General features: G+C 43.1%; 1 protein-coding gene across 2 annotated transcripts in view; it reads left to right on the top strand.

The window, feature by feature from the left end:
• The window catches only part of ANO1 (anoctamin 1), a 78,589-nt gene that overhangs the window by 31,617 nt on the left and 32,252 nt on the right, over positions 1 to 14,720 (top strand). For both annotated transcript variants that reach the window (XM_050335290.1, XM_050335291.1), the window contains exons 2-7: positions 1,852 to 2,030; positions 4,347 to 4,673; positions 6,945 to 7,043; positions 8,513 to 8,664; positions 9,971 to 10,025; positions 12,506 to 12,557. In XM_050335290.1, the coding sequence (XP_050191247.1) occupies positions 1,852 to 2,030; positions 4,347 to 4,673; positions 6,945 to 7,043; positions 8,513 to 8,664; positions 9,971 to 10,025; positions 12,506 to 12,557 (864 nt within the window). The remainder of the gene's footprint in view (positions 1 to 1,851; positions 2,031 to 4,346; positions 4,674 to 6,944; positions 7,044 to 8,512; positions 8,665 to 9,970; positions 10,026 to 12,505; positions 12,558 to 14,720) is intronic.

Genomic DNA, 14,720 nt, shown 5'->3' with positions numbered 1-14,720 from the left:
TTATTCCAGAAAAAAGCTTTTTTAACTGTTACAAGTGGTTCACCGAGTTGGAGGATGCTGCCCCAAGACCACAAGTGTGGCATCTGCTCCGAGGGAACTACTGAGAATTTTAAAGAAAGGCCAAGAACAGCAGCACAGATCTGCAGAGATGTGGGTGTTCCATGCTGTGCCCATGAATGTCTGAGGATAACTGATGCCCAGATTTTATGGCAGGGTGATGATGTTAATGAGCACTGAAGTTCCTGGGAAGGCAGCCTGGAGAGAGCCGCTCGGAGCACCAGATTTCCCAGAATTGAAATGAAGATCCACAAACTTGTGGTGTTTGCAAGTTCCAGACAGGCATAACTGCAGCTGTGACTTCCATAATAATAATGTTTAACTTTCTCTGATAAGCTCAAGAGATGTACCAGGGTTTTGGCTGCGTCTTCCTCCCCTGCTCCAGTAGGTTGTTGTCCGTGAGAGCTCCTGCACATCACCAGGTCCTTGCAGTGCCCTCCCAACATTAAAGTTGGGTCAGGTTCCTTGGGGCCATGTGTGGTCGAGCTCTGACCATCTCCAGGGGTGGATGGAGATTTGTAGTCCCTCTGGCTCCTTCCCTATCATGTTGTCACCCCTGCTGTTAGAGCATTGAGGTGGGTTTTTTTTTCATGTCTTGTTGTAATTTCCTTTGCTGCATCTCGTGTCTGTAGCCTCCCATCCTTTTGCTGTGCCCCTGTGGGAAGGATCTGGCACTGCTGTGTCTGTACCTGCTCAGCTGGCAGCTGAAGGCAGGAATCGAACCCTGTCATTTGCCTTTTCTTTGGGCTGTGTAAGTGGGGATCTCTCAGCCCCTCCTTGTGCACTCGAGCCCCTGTGCTGCTATCTGCTCCAGAGACAGAGTGTTGAACCAGTTGCAGCAACCACTGCCTGTTGTAATATAACTACTATTTTAGTGTGCTCCTCTGCATGGTTTTGTCGTTTGGGAAAGGTGATTTAGCAGCCCGTTAAAGGCTAAATTCTAAAATTCTTGCTCTATATTCACTCTTTAGACAAGCAAGTCCTGCTCCTGTGTGGTTTAAAAAAAAAAAAAAAAAGGTACAATGCTGCAGGATTTTACTCCAATGTCAAAATGAATAAAATCTTGGAACACTTTGCCTTGTATTGCTTAAATAAGTGCATATATGCAAACACTAGTTTGCATTTTGTCAGTCAGCTGGTTGCTCAGTTTGTAGTGAATTTTTGATGTTAGATCCTTTAGGGTATCTATATACTTAAATAGTCAGTGGAAACAGTTTAAATGTGTGGCAGGTTGAGAGGGAGAAAAGCCCAGATTTTCAAGACTACTTAAAAAAGGATGGTTCAGTAAATCTGATGCAGTATACAGGTACTTGAAGGGAAACTTTCAACTTTGTTTTTCAGCATGAACAAGTGCATGTTGAAGGAGAAAATGCCAGCTGAAAAGAGGAAAGCACCGTGCCATCTATCCTCACCAGCTTGTTCCCAGGCAGTTTTCCTCTTTTTCCCTCTTTTTCCCTCTTTTTTTTTTCCCTTTTGTTGCCAAGAAATATAACCATTCCATGAGACCATAAACACATCCTGGGACAGCAGTGCAGGGAGAAAAGTTAACTGAGCGCTGAGTTAACTGAGCACTTCTCCTCTGGAGGAGGAGGAGGAGACCCAGGTAGGGCTGAAGAGGGCTGAGGAAAGCTGAGAAGGGAGGCACAGAGAAGGGGTGGGGTGGGAAGCCCTGCACAAGGGCTCATTGGCAGAAGAAGGCAGGAACAGGATACGTTTCAGCTTTTGGGCGGCTCTGGGAGGAGCAAGGGTTGGGAATTAAAAGTGTCTTGATAAAATTGGTCACTTTCTTTTCAGACGGAGACAGTGAGTTTCATGGGGTGGATTTTCTGCCAGAAGATCTCAGCGAGGTTCCAGAGGACACAGGAATGAGGGTGAACAAGAAATACTCCTGTCTGCCTGCTGAGGAGAAGGGGATCCACATCATCAACATCCGAGCTATTGAGGACATCGGATATGACCAGCACGAGAGCACAGTGAGTAAAGGACTTGCCAGATGTCTCATAACAGGCGTCCTGCTCTTCACCCCTCAGCTTGTTTCTCATTCCTTCCATTCCCAGGATGCTCTGAAATCCTCTCCCTCTGGTTTTCAAAGGTGCTGGGGAGGATTGCCACCAGCCACGGGACATGGTTTTGCCCAGGGTTTGTTCCTTGATGTGCAAGAAAGGGAAGCAAGGGAGCCTTGTTTGACCTGTAGCCTAAAAAGGTGTTGGCTCTTCTCAGTGGAAGGAATCTGGCAGTAAGGCTGTGGCAACCTCCTTGCCCATATGGAGGAGAACAGTAAAAAATGTCTAAAATTTCATGCAAAAGCCATTGTTATCATAGGCAACATTAAACTAATATTGGGTAGCACACAATAGAGGTTAGATATCCTCTGTCATTAATTGTGCCTTAGTTAAATTCTGTAACACAGATTTTAAAGACAGTTGGTAATGTGAATAGCCAACATGATTACGAGTTGGTTGTGCCATAAGCATGTAAAAAGAAGTTTATTCAGGTGAAGGAATCGAGGAGGAATGGGCTGTATAACAGATCTTGCTGGGGAAAGAGGTACCAGAAAAATCAAGACGTGTTTTATGGTGCTTGGGCTTAGTTAGGATGGAGGACTAATTTGTCAGGGTGTAAATATCTCCCCTGCTGTGGTAAAACTGAAATGTCTTTTCTCTGTCCCATCCTCAGCTGAAGGGACAATGAGCTTTACATGGTCTAAGTCCATGCAACTCTGTATTTCAGCAGAGCAGCCCTGCAAGACAGCCTGTGGCCCATGAGCACCTTTCAGCATTAATACCCCACCCTTAAAATAATCTGGCCACTTATTTCTTTGCACCCTGTTTGCAGTGGGACATAACCATTCTCATATATTAATAAATTTATTGAGCCTTCAGCAACCACAGTGCAGCACCTTCTCCTAAGTAATCAGCTTTCCACATGGTCAGCTTTCCAATAGGAAAGTCCAGAGAACTGAGAAGGAGCTCTCATTCTCATCTGGTGGTTCAGTCCAGTTTTTCAGAAACTGCTGTTTAATTAATTAATTAATCAGATCAATGCATCTTTACAAGTTAAATACAATCCAGTTAGCTACCATTTGTTAGTATTTGGTTCTTGTAGAAATTTGCATCAGTGAGTTGCCTGCCACAAGCTTGCTTTAAAAAAACCCTCCTGGGTTCACACTTGCGTGCCCGGTAATCATGAAACAATTGTATATAACAGCTAATAATGGTCTTTTTATATGTGCTTAAGAACTAAATATAGGGCACAAACACGAACAGCCTGTGCCCTGAAGAGTTTGTCATGGTTAAATAACCTTCCATGGAACAGGGAAAAGAGGGAAGAGGACAAAGAGTGAACTCCATGGTGGCACCAAATGCTATATTATTTTATTGTATATTTATTTATTTGGTGTAAGTTTTGAAATTTTTTTAAATTTTTTACATTTTTTTTTTCTTTTAGTCTGTGCATCTCCAAGAGTAGGATTGTGAATTATGCATGAGAAATGCTACGAAAGTAGAAATTAATAATTGTTAGTGCCTTTTTATGTTTCTGCAGTTGTGCAGTTTTCAGAGAAATGCTTGGAAATGGAATTGTGTTGAAAGTCTCGCCTTTCTTGCATCTTGTACAGCGTTAATTCAGGTTGGGAATAAAGCCTTTGCCACCATCAGATTGCATAGTGACATGGGCTTTATAAGTGGGGGAGAAAAAGCGATGAAACTCAATAAGCACTGAACCCACTTCCCTGGCCGCAGTCCATCTGCATTTTTGGCCGCGCTGCAGGACCAGCTGGCTCCCTTCAGTCTCTATCTAAGATGATCTCTTTCTCAGATGATATGAACTTGCAATGATAGATAAGAGAAGTGAGAAATGTTTCCACATGATATTAATCTGATTGTCAGAATTGCAACATTGCAGATGTCACGGGTGGAAAAGGACAGATGATCTTAGTGGCGATTAACCCCCAAAGGAGAAAACCAAACCCACCGAGTAGCTGACTTATGAACTGGTGTGCTGGTGATTAGATTAAATCCCAGCCATCTAATCTATTTATTTCTGGCCAATAAAATCCCAGCTGGCTATCAGTAAAATTGAAGGTGTTAACTTGCAAAAATTTTTTGAGTAAGTAGCATGGGGGGGGGGGGGCTCCTCCAATCTGCTGGCTCTTTGAACACAGGTCATCATGTGCTCCAGGCAAGAAGGAGGCCTTGATACGAGGGATGGTCTGTCTGGTGTCCATGTTGGCCTATGCATTCATTCTTTTTCTCTCTCCTTCTCTCCACACCCCCGTTCCTTGCTTCCAGCTGTTAAATTCCCTGTCCAAAAATCCAGATGCTGACTGCAAATACGGACTCTACTTCAGAGATGGCAAGAGGAAAGTAGACTACATCCTCGTTTATCACTACAAGAAGTCCTCAGCAGGGAAGACGCTCGCCAGGAGAGCTCAGCAGAATGACTCAAGTGTCCGAAGCACCAAGCAGGACCAGCCACTTCCCGGGAAGGGAGTGCAGCTGGAAATGGGGGAAGGTGAACCTCACATAGATTACCATGAGGACGACAAGAGGTTTCGCAGGGAGGAGTATGAAGGGAACCTCGTGGAGGCTGGTCTGGAACTGGAACGTGATGAGGATGTAAGGATCCATTCAAAACACTTAAAGAGGTCAAATCCTGGGAGATGCTGGGCCCCTCCTGTGAACCTGACTCTGATCAAGGTTACACAAGCCCAGCTCTTGCAGAATTTGATGTCAGTTCTGGCAGCGCCATCCTCACCCACGGATTTAATCCGCATCACAGGAATGTGCCACGGTGTTGTTGATGCCCCAGTGAGGTGAAGTTCCTGACTTTTCCTGGCCAGGACTCGTGGCACGTCCACTATTGCAACACAGCTCGTTGCTGAGTTGTCACATCTCTTAGCGAGGCTTAAATTGCCCCGAATGCTAAGCCCAGTTTGGTGGGTTTGCAACATGCAGTGCTTTGAGTCCACTGGTAATTCCAGCTCTGAGGGAAAAATACCCACTGCAGTGACATTTTTATCCCTCTGTAGAGACTCGAAGGGAATTAAATTTGCTCGGGAGGTTTTCTGGTGCGCACCCGAGCGCGTGGGTCTGTGCTACAGTTGGCTCTTTCCATTCTTAGACGTGAACAGTACAGCTTGTGACTCCTTTCACCTGTACCCTGAAACCACTACATTCTATTAAAAGACCATTAGCCCCTGTGAAAAAATGATGTGTGTGAAGTACTGCCAGCGTGTGATTAGTAGAAAATAGACACAGCCATATTAATTTCAAAGAAAGCTATTACAATGAACTGATGCAGCCAATACGCCTGAAACTCCTGAGGGAGAGGGTAAACATTTATGCTGGTTTTATTGACAGCATCTGAAAGCTGAGATAAACATTTAGACCCCTGAAAAGAGTGTTAGGAAAATAAGTCTACCACCTACTACTCATGAATTTGACATTTGCATATTTTTTGTATTTATATATATACACATATGTAATATATATATTTTACATGGTCTAATGCAAAAAAACCCCTCAACAGACCTTTCCCTTCTCTGTCTTCCAGTGAAAATAAGACTTGCTTTCTGTCCAACTTGCAGGTTGTTGTAGTGAACTGAAAGCTTGGCTGTGCCAAGTCACGGATATTTAAATCCTTTGCAAGATGGGAGGTTCCACCTGTGACATGTAATATGATTTCAAATTATGCAGAAGGGCTCAGGGTTCAAACCAGGACGCTGTAAAAGAGAGAGAACTCTGTCCTTTCAGTGCGAGGTACCAGAGCAGATCAGGAAAGTAGGGAGAAACCTCAGGGATTTACACAGTGTAGGGGAGAAAAACCTGCAATCACTGGAGCTTGAAAAGCCACAAGTTGCATGGGAGGCCTTACTGATTCCAAAAGTGCAAAAGTTTCTGAAACAGATGATGTTTAATAAGTCACTTTAACTCTCTTCAATGCAGTGGCTGGATGGGCACACACAGAGTTGTGGTCGGTGGCTCAGTGTCCAAAAATATTTGATTAAAACAAGGCCAGGCTGGACAGGGCTTGGAGCAACCTGGTCTGTCCATGGCAGGAGTGTTGGAACTGGATGATCTTTAAGGTCCCTTCCAACCCAAACCATTCTCTGGTCCTCGGAGCAACCAATTTCTAGAAAACCAGTGAGGAATAAAGCTGCGGGAGAGCTCGTTACTGTACTGCCTGACTTGGTACAGCAGCAAGGTTAGAAAGATGCATTAGAGGTCATTTTTCTTCTGTTTGCTGAATGCCTCCTGGTTTGATATCATTTGTCCAGTGCCTTTGAAATGATTGCTCCAGTGGGAGTAAACATGGGTGTACGTGGGAGTGCCAGGAGCAAACATCCATGTCCGGCCTTCTTTCCTTCTGTTCTGTTGAATTCTTCCTACCAGTTTTCCCAATCATAACCTGTAGTGTTTTAATGTGAACACTCACGTTTGGTTCTGAGGCTGCTCCTTTGAGATACTGGGCAGCTCTCAGGAGGCTCTCTCAGCCCCAGTAATTACAACACACTCACAAAATCACGCCATTTGGCTGGATGCCTGTGCTTCAGATTTAACTGGCTTTGCCTGTATTCGTGTCCATAGGCATTAGCTTTTATTTCCCAAACAGTTTTTAATCTGTTTAACCTTGTGGTAATTGTTCTGGAAGACAATGGTATTTTTGAGTCACATTTTATAGCAGCTCAGCACAGTGAGGTGTTCAGTGATTGTCCTGTTGTTAGAAACCAGCTATCTCAAACAAATGAGATTTATCATGTTGGCCGTAATGGACTGATTGTTCCTTAAATGTGTATCAATCACAGGGGGGAAAATAATTTATTTCCTCTCATCAGTAACCTTTTCTCCTGCTTTTTTGTTGTGTGTGTGTGTGGTTTTTTTTTTAAGACTAAAATCCATGGGATTGGATTTGTAAAAATACACGCACCGTGGAATGTATTGTGTCGGGAGGCAGAATTTCTTAAGCTCAAGATGCCCACAAAAAAGGTGAGTCATGGCTTTCCTTCTTCCTCCTGAAGGCTTAGTTTAAATATGTTGCTTTTTTTTTTTTTCTTCCCACGACCATTTTAAAAGTAATCTGCACCAAAAATGAGAGTCACAAACTTGCTTGGGGCAGCAGAAAGAGTAAGGAGAAGGAGGAATGGAAATCAAGAATTTCTGGCCACTACCACCATCTGTACATGATGAGAGTGATTTCATCCTCAGTGTGTTTTAAAAGAAGAGGTTGAAACTGATGATGAAATTTCTGTGTGTGTTTTGAACATTTTTTTCCTCATTTGAAGCACCAGATTTGTGAAAATGAGCATAAAAATAAGGAATTGTCTTGCTGGGTTTGGTGACTATTCATGTCCATCGTGAGTCACATTTGCAGGGGTTGGGGGCCACTCTCCCACAAAATAAATTACCTTTCAGAATATTTGAAATATCATTAAAGAGATGACAGTATATTTTCATCAATTCTAAATCACCCATGATAGATAGCTACCTGTTCAGTGAGCACAGCTTAGAGATGGATTAATATTTAAACACGGACTAAGTGCATGTCCCAGACTGCAGAGGGAAGTCTGTAATGGAGCAAGAGACAGTCTCAAAGCCCAGCATCATTTATGACAAGAGTAAAACCACACTTTTGGTTTGGATTTCATATTAATCCCCATTATTGCCTCACTCGCCACTGATTTTAATCAGAAGCACAATTAGGTAAAAAGCTCTGTTGCCATCCTGTGGTTAAAGCTGCTTTACCACTGAAGTAAAGTTCAGGTGGGCATTCTGTGGATGGGTTTTCAGTGTGTAAAAGAGGCCACCTAACCCTGCAGACGCTGCCCAGGAGAAGCCATGTGCCTGGCAACACCCTCAGATCCCAAAAGCCTTATTTCCAGCTGATCTTCCTGTGGTGGGAGCCCTGCCATGGATCTGCACGTAGTCTCTGTGGCTTGGAGAGGGAAGCCTATAATCCTCTTTTTTTTAACCTGCTAACACAATTCCTGCATTTAGTGCTACAGAACTTCAGCTGACAATACAAGATGTTTTGGTTCATTTATATGGAAGAGGTGAGACTCCTGAAATACAGACAATATTCCCAGGAAAGCCCCCTGGGAAAGTTGTTTTGCAGAGGGGCCCTTGTAGCTCCTTTATTTCTTTGTTCCACTGCACCAAAAAAACGGTGAAAGCCAGAGGAACCGGTGTTTCAGGAGCCAAGTGCTGATTATTTGGAATCAATCACTGGCCAGGTTTTCTCTCAGGGAAAAAGCAATAGATTTCCTCTGCTTGCCTTGGTTTGACTTTCCCATCCATCTCTGTCTTTCTGAATGATTTCAAGAAGCTAAGCCATGCTCCTTGATTGTTTATTGGGCTGTATTTATTTTATTGCTGCTTTATTCCTTACAGTTCACTCTGAGTTATGGAAAACCAAAAGAACAATAGAGTTTTACTGTTTTTCCCTTTGCCCCCCTCAGATGTATCAGATCAACCAGACCCACGGTCTTCTGAAAAAGATTAATTCTGTGATTCAAAAAATAACAGAGCCCATCCAGCCCAAGGTGGCAGAACACAAACCTCAGACGGTGAAGCGCCTCTCCTACCCCTTCTCCAGAGAGAAGCAGCACTTGTAAGTGAAAGCTTTCCCTAAATTTCCACATCAGCAGGTTCCAGCCTCCCTGGTAGCAGCTAAGACACCAAAACGTGAATGGGGAAATGAATACCAACACTTTGATTGGGATTACTGCTCCACTTTGTAGCAAATTTACTTCTAGGGGGGATTTTTTTTTGCTCTCCATTGAGGAATGAGCCTTTGTAGAGCCACTAGATGAAATCTCTGTGAGTTTTAGCTGCTGTTGTGGCACACAATGCATATCTATATAGCCATGCACTTCAGCTGTTAGGCTGCCGAACAAGATTTATAATGTGGTTTACAATAGTCTCTTTTCCACATAAAGTAAAATGCTCAGTAAAATGTGTAGCCAGAGATGTGGGCTGATAAGTTTTAGAGTAATTTCATTTATCTGGTGTGGGCAGCTGACAGAGGTTCTGCCAGCCAGGCCTCATCTTTGAAGCTTTGTGAAGTCAGTGGTGGATTTGCCATCGATCCTCAGATCAGTAAGAACAGCTGTAAATGTGGGTGTAGGAAAAAATCATAAGGTGGGGTCCAGCCAAAGTTTCTGCTGCCCTGGACTGCTTTGCTTTGCTGCTCTTCCTTGGCCAGAATCCCAGAGGAGTCTCTTTGAAGCCTGTGTTTATGGATGTGCCAGCTGGAACAAATAACAGTCCCAGGGCAAGAGTTCTTCACTGCACCTACAGCATTTTTTAGTTTTTCATCAAGGGGTGCAGAACACTGATGGAGCTGTGTGTGTGAGTTGGGCCAGTCAGTGTATGTGGCATCTGACATGGTGTTGGACTTGCAGGAAATGCGTTCGCTGAGTGTAGGATGTTCCTGCAGTGAAGGAGCCTGGTGGCTCACAGAAGGTCCAAAAGATGCTCCTGAGCTTGGGTGTGGATGTGCCCTTTGCTGTTTGCAGTGGTGGCTTTTTCAGTGAGGCCAACTGTGCCTTTGTTGAATAAGGGAGGCAAGAGTGGCCTCACGGGGTTTCAGGCACAGAGGAAAATATAGAGATGATCAGGGGAAATTCGGTGCCAGCAGTGGTCAGGAATTCAACTTCAGTGAGCATCAACAGTCTCTTTTGTGCAGAAAATCCCCTAAACGTACAAACCCAGTAAAATGGATAAGCAGCCTCTTTAAATTATGGGAGTTGGGCTGGATTTTCTTTTTAGCAAAGTTTCTACAAGCTGCTTTTTAGTGGTAGCTTTGAGAGATCCCCTGGAGAAATGAAAATATTGAAGGGGTCGACAAGAGCAGGAAATTACTGACTTTTTTTTTTTTTTTTAACCTAATGGGCTTCCTTCTGATCTTTTAACAGATTTGATTTGTCTGACAAGGATTCCTTCTTTGACAGCAAAACAAGAAGCACTATAGTAAGTACTGAATATAAATAATTTATGGTGGATAGTGCCTTAATTGATGTGTTAACAGCCCCTTTGCCAGCTTTAATGCAATGCTTGTTCAAGTTTACCTTTCTTAACCAAATGCCAGGGTTCTCCTGTTCCATCTGTTATTAAAATTATAAATAAAGCGTTTCCACGTTTAGCTTATGTGCTGAATAGTGTTTGATGCTAACAGTTTGCTGCCTTTTGGAAAATCATTTCTAGTTCACGTTTAATCTGGGATACACTTTCTTAGTAGAGATATCACCAGAAAGGGATATTTAAATTCTGCCACTGTTTCTGTCACCAGCTGCCTGCACCCCTATTGACTCATTTACCTTTTTGTAACTATAATGTTGCTCTTTTTTGCAAAATACTGGGGAAATACCCCAAGCGAAATTCCAGTAGAACAGCCAGGTATTTACAGGGAGTATTAGTTATAGTTTGGGGAGGAGAGGGAGTTCTCTAGAATGGTATTTAAAGTGTTGAGGTACATGATTTTTGTCTGACTTACAGAGAGTGGGGAAGAAGGTGTAGCATCCTTTATAGGCACTGAGGGGGGAATTGAAAGGACATGCAGGGCAGTTGGAAGGGACTGTGCCCAGCAGCACTTGCTGCAGCACTTTTCAAAGTATAACATGGACTCCTTGCCCCATTCCACTGCCCCTAACTGGTGTGTTGGAATGTGACTGCAGGCCTGCTTTTATCTTATATTTAACATTAGCCTTGTGGGATGCTGAGTGGTTTCAAAAAGAGCTTATATCACAGCTGGAGCTGCCTTTTATTGTTGGGATGATAAGGGGTGTGAGATATCTAACTTTGCTTTCCTGCTTTGAAATTCCAGTGTATTCCATAATGTAGTTCCCCTCTAGCTTGAAGTGCAGTGGTTTGATGTGAGTGCAGGTTATCAGGACAAAGTGAGCTTGGCCAGGGAAGGCAGATGCAGCAGCAGCAGCAGCACAGAAGTGGGAAAGAAAAGGACAAACATAGGTTTGGTTTGTTTGAGATAAAACATTTAACTTGAGAGTGAAAAAATAAATACAAATACAAAAACAAAACAAAAATAATAGATTATAGGCTTTCTTTTATAAATGTCTGGGTGTACAGTAAAAGAAAGCTTGTAAGTAGAAGGAACTTAAGGGAACAAGTGAAGAGTTAAAATTTGTGACAGCAGGCTGAGCAAGACAGGAAGACAAAATGGAACTGTATGACAAGAGGGTGAAAAAGACTAACTAAAAAATGGGCTGAAACAGTAGGTTGTAGCAGAGACAGAGAGGAAGAGGAGGGATAGGGTTTTTTTTAAACCACTCAAGGAATACTGGGCATATAACAATAATACTTGTAGTGTGCTGCTTTGTTTTAAATCCCTGTAAAAAAATCACCCAGTAATGAAGGGCATATTGAATGCTTCCCAGCACCATTTTATCCTGTGTTCCTTTCTATTTGTATTCTTCTTTCTTAAAAGTTCTCTCTCATACGTTTTCGTGAACCACAGTGCAAATATTGACCCTTCCGCCTACTGCAGAGTGAACAGGAATCTAGTCACTACCCGTGAGTCTTTGCTGGATAGAAACTAAGCCCAAGACCTTTTGGTTATTAAAAAAGAAAATAAAAAGATTTTATAAGTGGAAATCTCTCTGTGACAGCCCTTTAACTCACTGGGGTTACAAGATGACAGGCAGATGAGCTGTGGGGCTTGCCCCGGGTGCCCTCACTTGCTTCCTCAGGTGAATTGGGCAGGAGCCAAGTTAACACATGGATTAGGGAGCCAGGAAACCAATCCATGACTCCTTGAACAGACCAGGCAGTGGGCAGCAGATGCTTTTGCTCCAGGTTTTCCTGTGCTGCCCGCTCCCCTGCCAGCCTCGTGCCAGCCGGGTGCCTGCCTTGCCCGGGAGCGGCCGAAAGCTCGACCTCTGGGGCAGCCTGCTGAGCTTGTGCAAAGGTTATTTGACAATAAATGCAATAAATCCCAAAATAAATACATCTGTTTTGCCACTGAGGTCAGGCAGGCTCAGAAATTTTAAGGTCAGCCCGTGTTAGTCCCGTTTGATAAATGGCTGCGTGCTGTGTACACGCCGTGAGACCGAAGCTCTGCTGGAGCCCTTGGATTGGGGCCAACCTGTGCCATTGGAGGCGAAGGAAGAGCTGCTCTGGGTAGAAGAGGGCTCCTGATCTTCAATCAATGCCTAACACAAGCAAAAATAGCATTTTTGGGTAGATGCAGCCCCGTTTCCCCCAGTCAATTCTCTCGGTAGCCGCTGTTTAGTTAAGCATTTCTCCCTTGCACGGATAACTCGGCGTGGAAAGCTCCAAACCCTGCTCTCCTGAATGCCATGACTTTTAGTAAAGAATGATGACTTCATTGACATCTTGGTTTTGCCAATATTGGAGCTGCATACAGAAAGATTGTGCTTTTCACTGGCAGTGTCGGGAGTAACCCTTTCCTTTCTTTTGTTTTGCTCCTGCAGGTCTATGAAATACTGAAAAGAACAACATGTACCAAAGCAAAATATAGCATGGGTAAGGAACTTTATTTAGCTCTAAGGTCAATATAATTTTCAGGTATTGAAAACAATTGTTTGTTGTAAATGGCTGTGGAGTTTAGGTTCTTCCCCCTGCTCTCTAATTTGATGTATGTGGATGTAATTGTTTTATTTGGAAATTTGATTTAATTAGGGTAGCTGTTTGACATTTTTTCAAATGTGACTTTAGAGATTTGACTCTAAATTAAATGGTAAGTGAGCATTCAGCCCCTGCAGACGTTACTTAGGTCTTCTGCAGCAGTGCTGGCTGCTGATACAAACCAGTGGATAAGCTGGCTCAGTTTTACCCTCACTGAAATGGATGAGGGTATCACCATGAATTTCAGTAACTGCAGTGAAAGTCTATGGCTTGGCCCGTTCTTTTTCAGCAGGAGCCTCACATTTTGAAGGGAGGGGGGTGATTTTTCAGCGCCATGAGTGAAATGGTCTTAACTGATGACTGCCCAAAACACTGTCCTAAGTGGAACTGAGATTAATCCAGTGGCACAGCCAAGGACTGAGGCTTGCACTGGAGCTGGCCCTCAAAACAGTTGTTGCAAGTCAGGGGTGTGGAGTTTCTGCTGCCACGACCAATAATTTTAGGATTTCAGCCCTAGGGTTTGTGCTGTAAGAATTAAACTCATAATGCAGGTAAACATGAATTGCAAATCAGATCACCTTGATGACTGGTTGGGAACTTATCCTGTTCAGCTATTGCAAGCTTTGTTTTATGCATATTTAGGCGTATACTTGACCATGAGACCAAAGTTAACAAATAGTTAATGGTAAATCAAAATAAATAAGACAGCAGGGTGAATTCCCAAACAAGTTTGTATGAGCAAAGTGCATGAACATGGGAGAAAATGTTTGATAACTGTTGAAATCTATTATAGCGTTTATTTGCTTACAAGCAGTTAAATAAAACAATGAGAACTTGAATTACAGGTAGTTCTGTTCAATATTGACCCATCAGCTGCTTAGAAAGACATCAAATAATAGAAGAATAACTATGCCAGAAATCATTTCCATGCTTTGGCTTTTGTGTTGAAGTAACAACATACAATGTACAATTGTTGACTCCTTATATACACTAAATTTTGGTGTTCAGCCAGTATTAACAGAAGTGCTGTTCTCTGTAGCCTGGGAAATCCAAATTAATCTGTGACTTTCAGGACCCTTTTCAAGTCTGGTGCTGGATCATTTTCACTGGAAATTACGTCGTTGCACTCTTGAAAGGGGAAGGTCACACAGCTCAGTTTGAATTCTTGCCTTGGAGTTGGATTCTCACTTGATTATTTTTTTTTCTTATTTTTTTTTTCGGTCCAGAAATGGGAAACACATTAGAGATTAGTTGAACAGGCCAGAGGCTAAAGGATCGTAGAGTGTTAGGATTCCTGGATCATTCTTCTGCCTAGGACTGGCAAGGCCACACAATATACCCAATAAAAATGCCATTAGGCCAGCCCAGCCCAGCCGTGGGCACTCAGCATAACTCAGCCAGATCCTTTGTGTTCCAATGCTGGAATGCTGGGTTACAACCCAGCAAACAGATTTGAGCAAACACAGATAACGCTGCAGTGTTGCTGCCCAGCAGGAAAAAGGCAGGGAACTGCCCAGGGAACACTGCAGTCTTTGTTGTTTATTTTGAAAATTCGTGAAAATGTGAATCTGTCTCCATTGTTAAATGTAGAGGGGGGATTATGTAGCTCTTTTTCTCAGTCACACAGCACTAGAAAAATAATTTATCTGCTCACCGGTTGTTTCTGCCAGAACATTTGCAGACAATTCATAGACCTGTATAATCTTAAATAGGGCTTTGAAAATTAATGATACTGCAAGATACTGAGCACTCCTGGAGCTGTTCCTCCAGCAGGTGATTAGTATCTCGAAAACATTAATGAACTTGAAAAATTCCCCTTCCAAGAGCAATCAAAAATGACTCTGTGAGCCCACAGTGGTTCATAGTTCATAGTGGCTCATAGTGGTTCCTGGTTCATAGTTGCTGTTCTTTCATATCCAGTCCCACACTCTTTTCTTAGCAGTGAAGTGATGGGTGACATGGAGCACACTGTAGCACATCATTTTTCTTTTCTTTTTTTAAATCCTTTTGAATTCCCCACAATGCCAGTGGCCAGATTTTTTTAATTTTTTTTTTCCCCAG

Source organism: Myiozetetes cayanensis, unplaced genomic scaffold, assembly GCF_022539395.1.
Source record: "Myiozetetes cayanensis isolate MyiCay16 unplaced genomic scaffold, myiCay2020 scf6-25, whole genome shotgun sequence".
NCBI lineage: Eukaryota > Metazoa > Chordata > Aves > Passeriformes > Tyrannidae > Myiozetetes > Myiozetetes cayanensis.
Note: the sequence above shows the minus strand (reverse complement) of the source record. Positions and strands in the feature narration are given on the sequence as shown.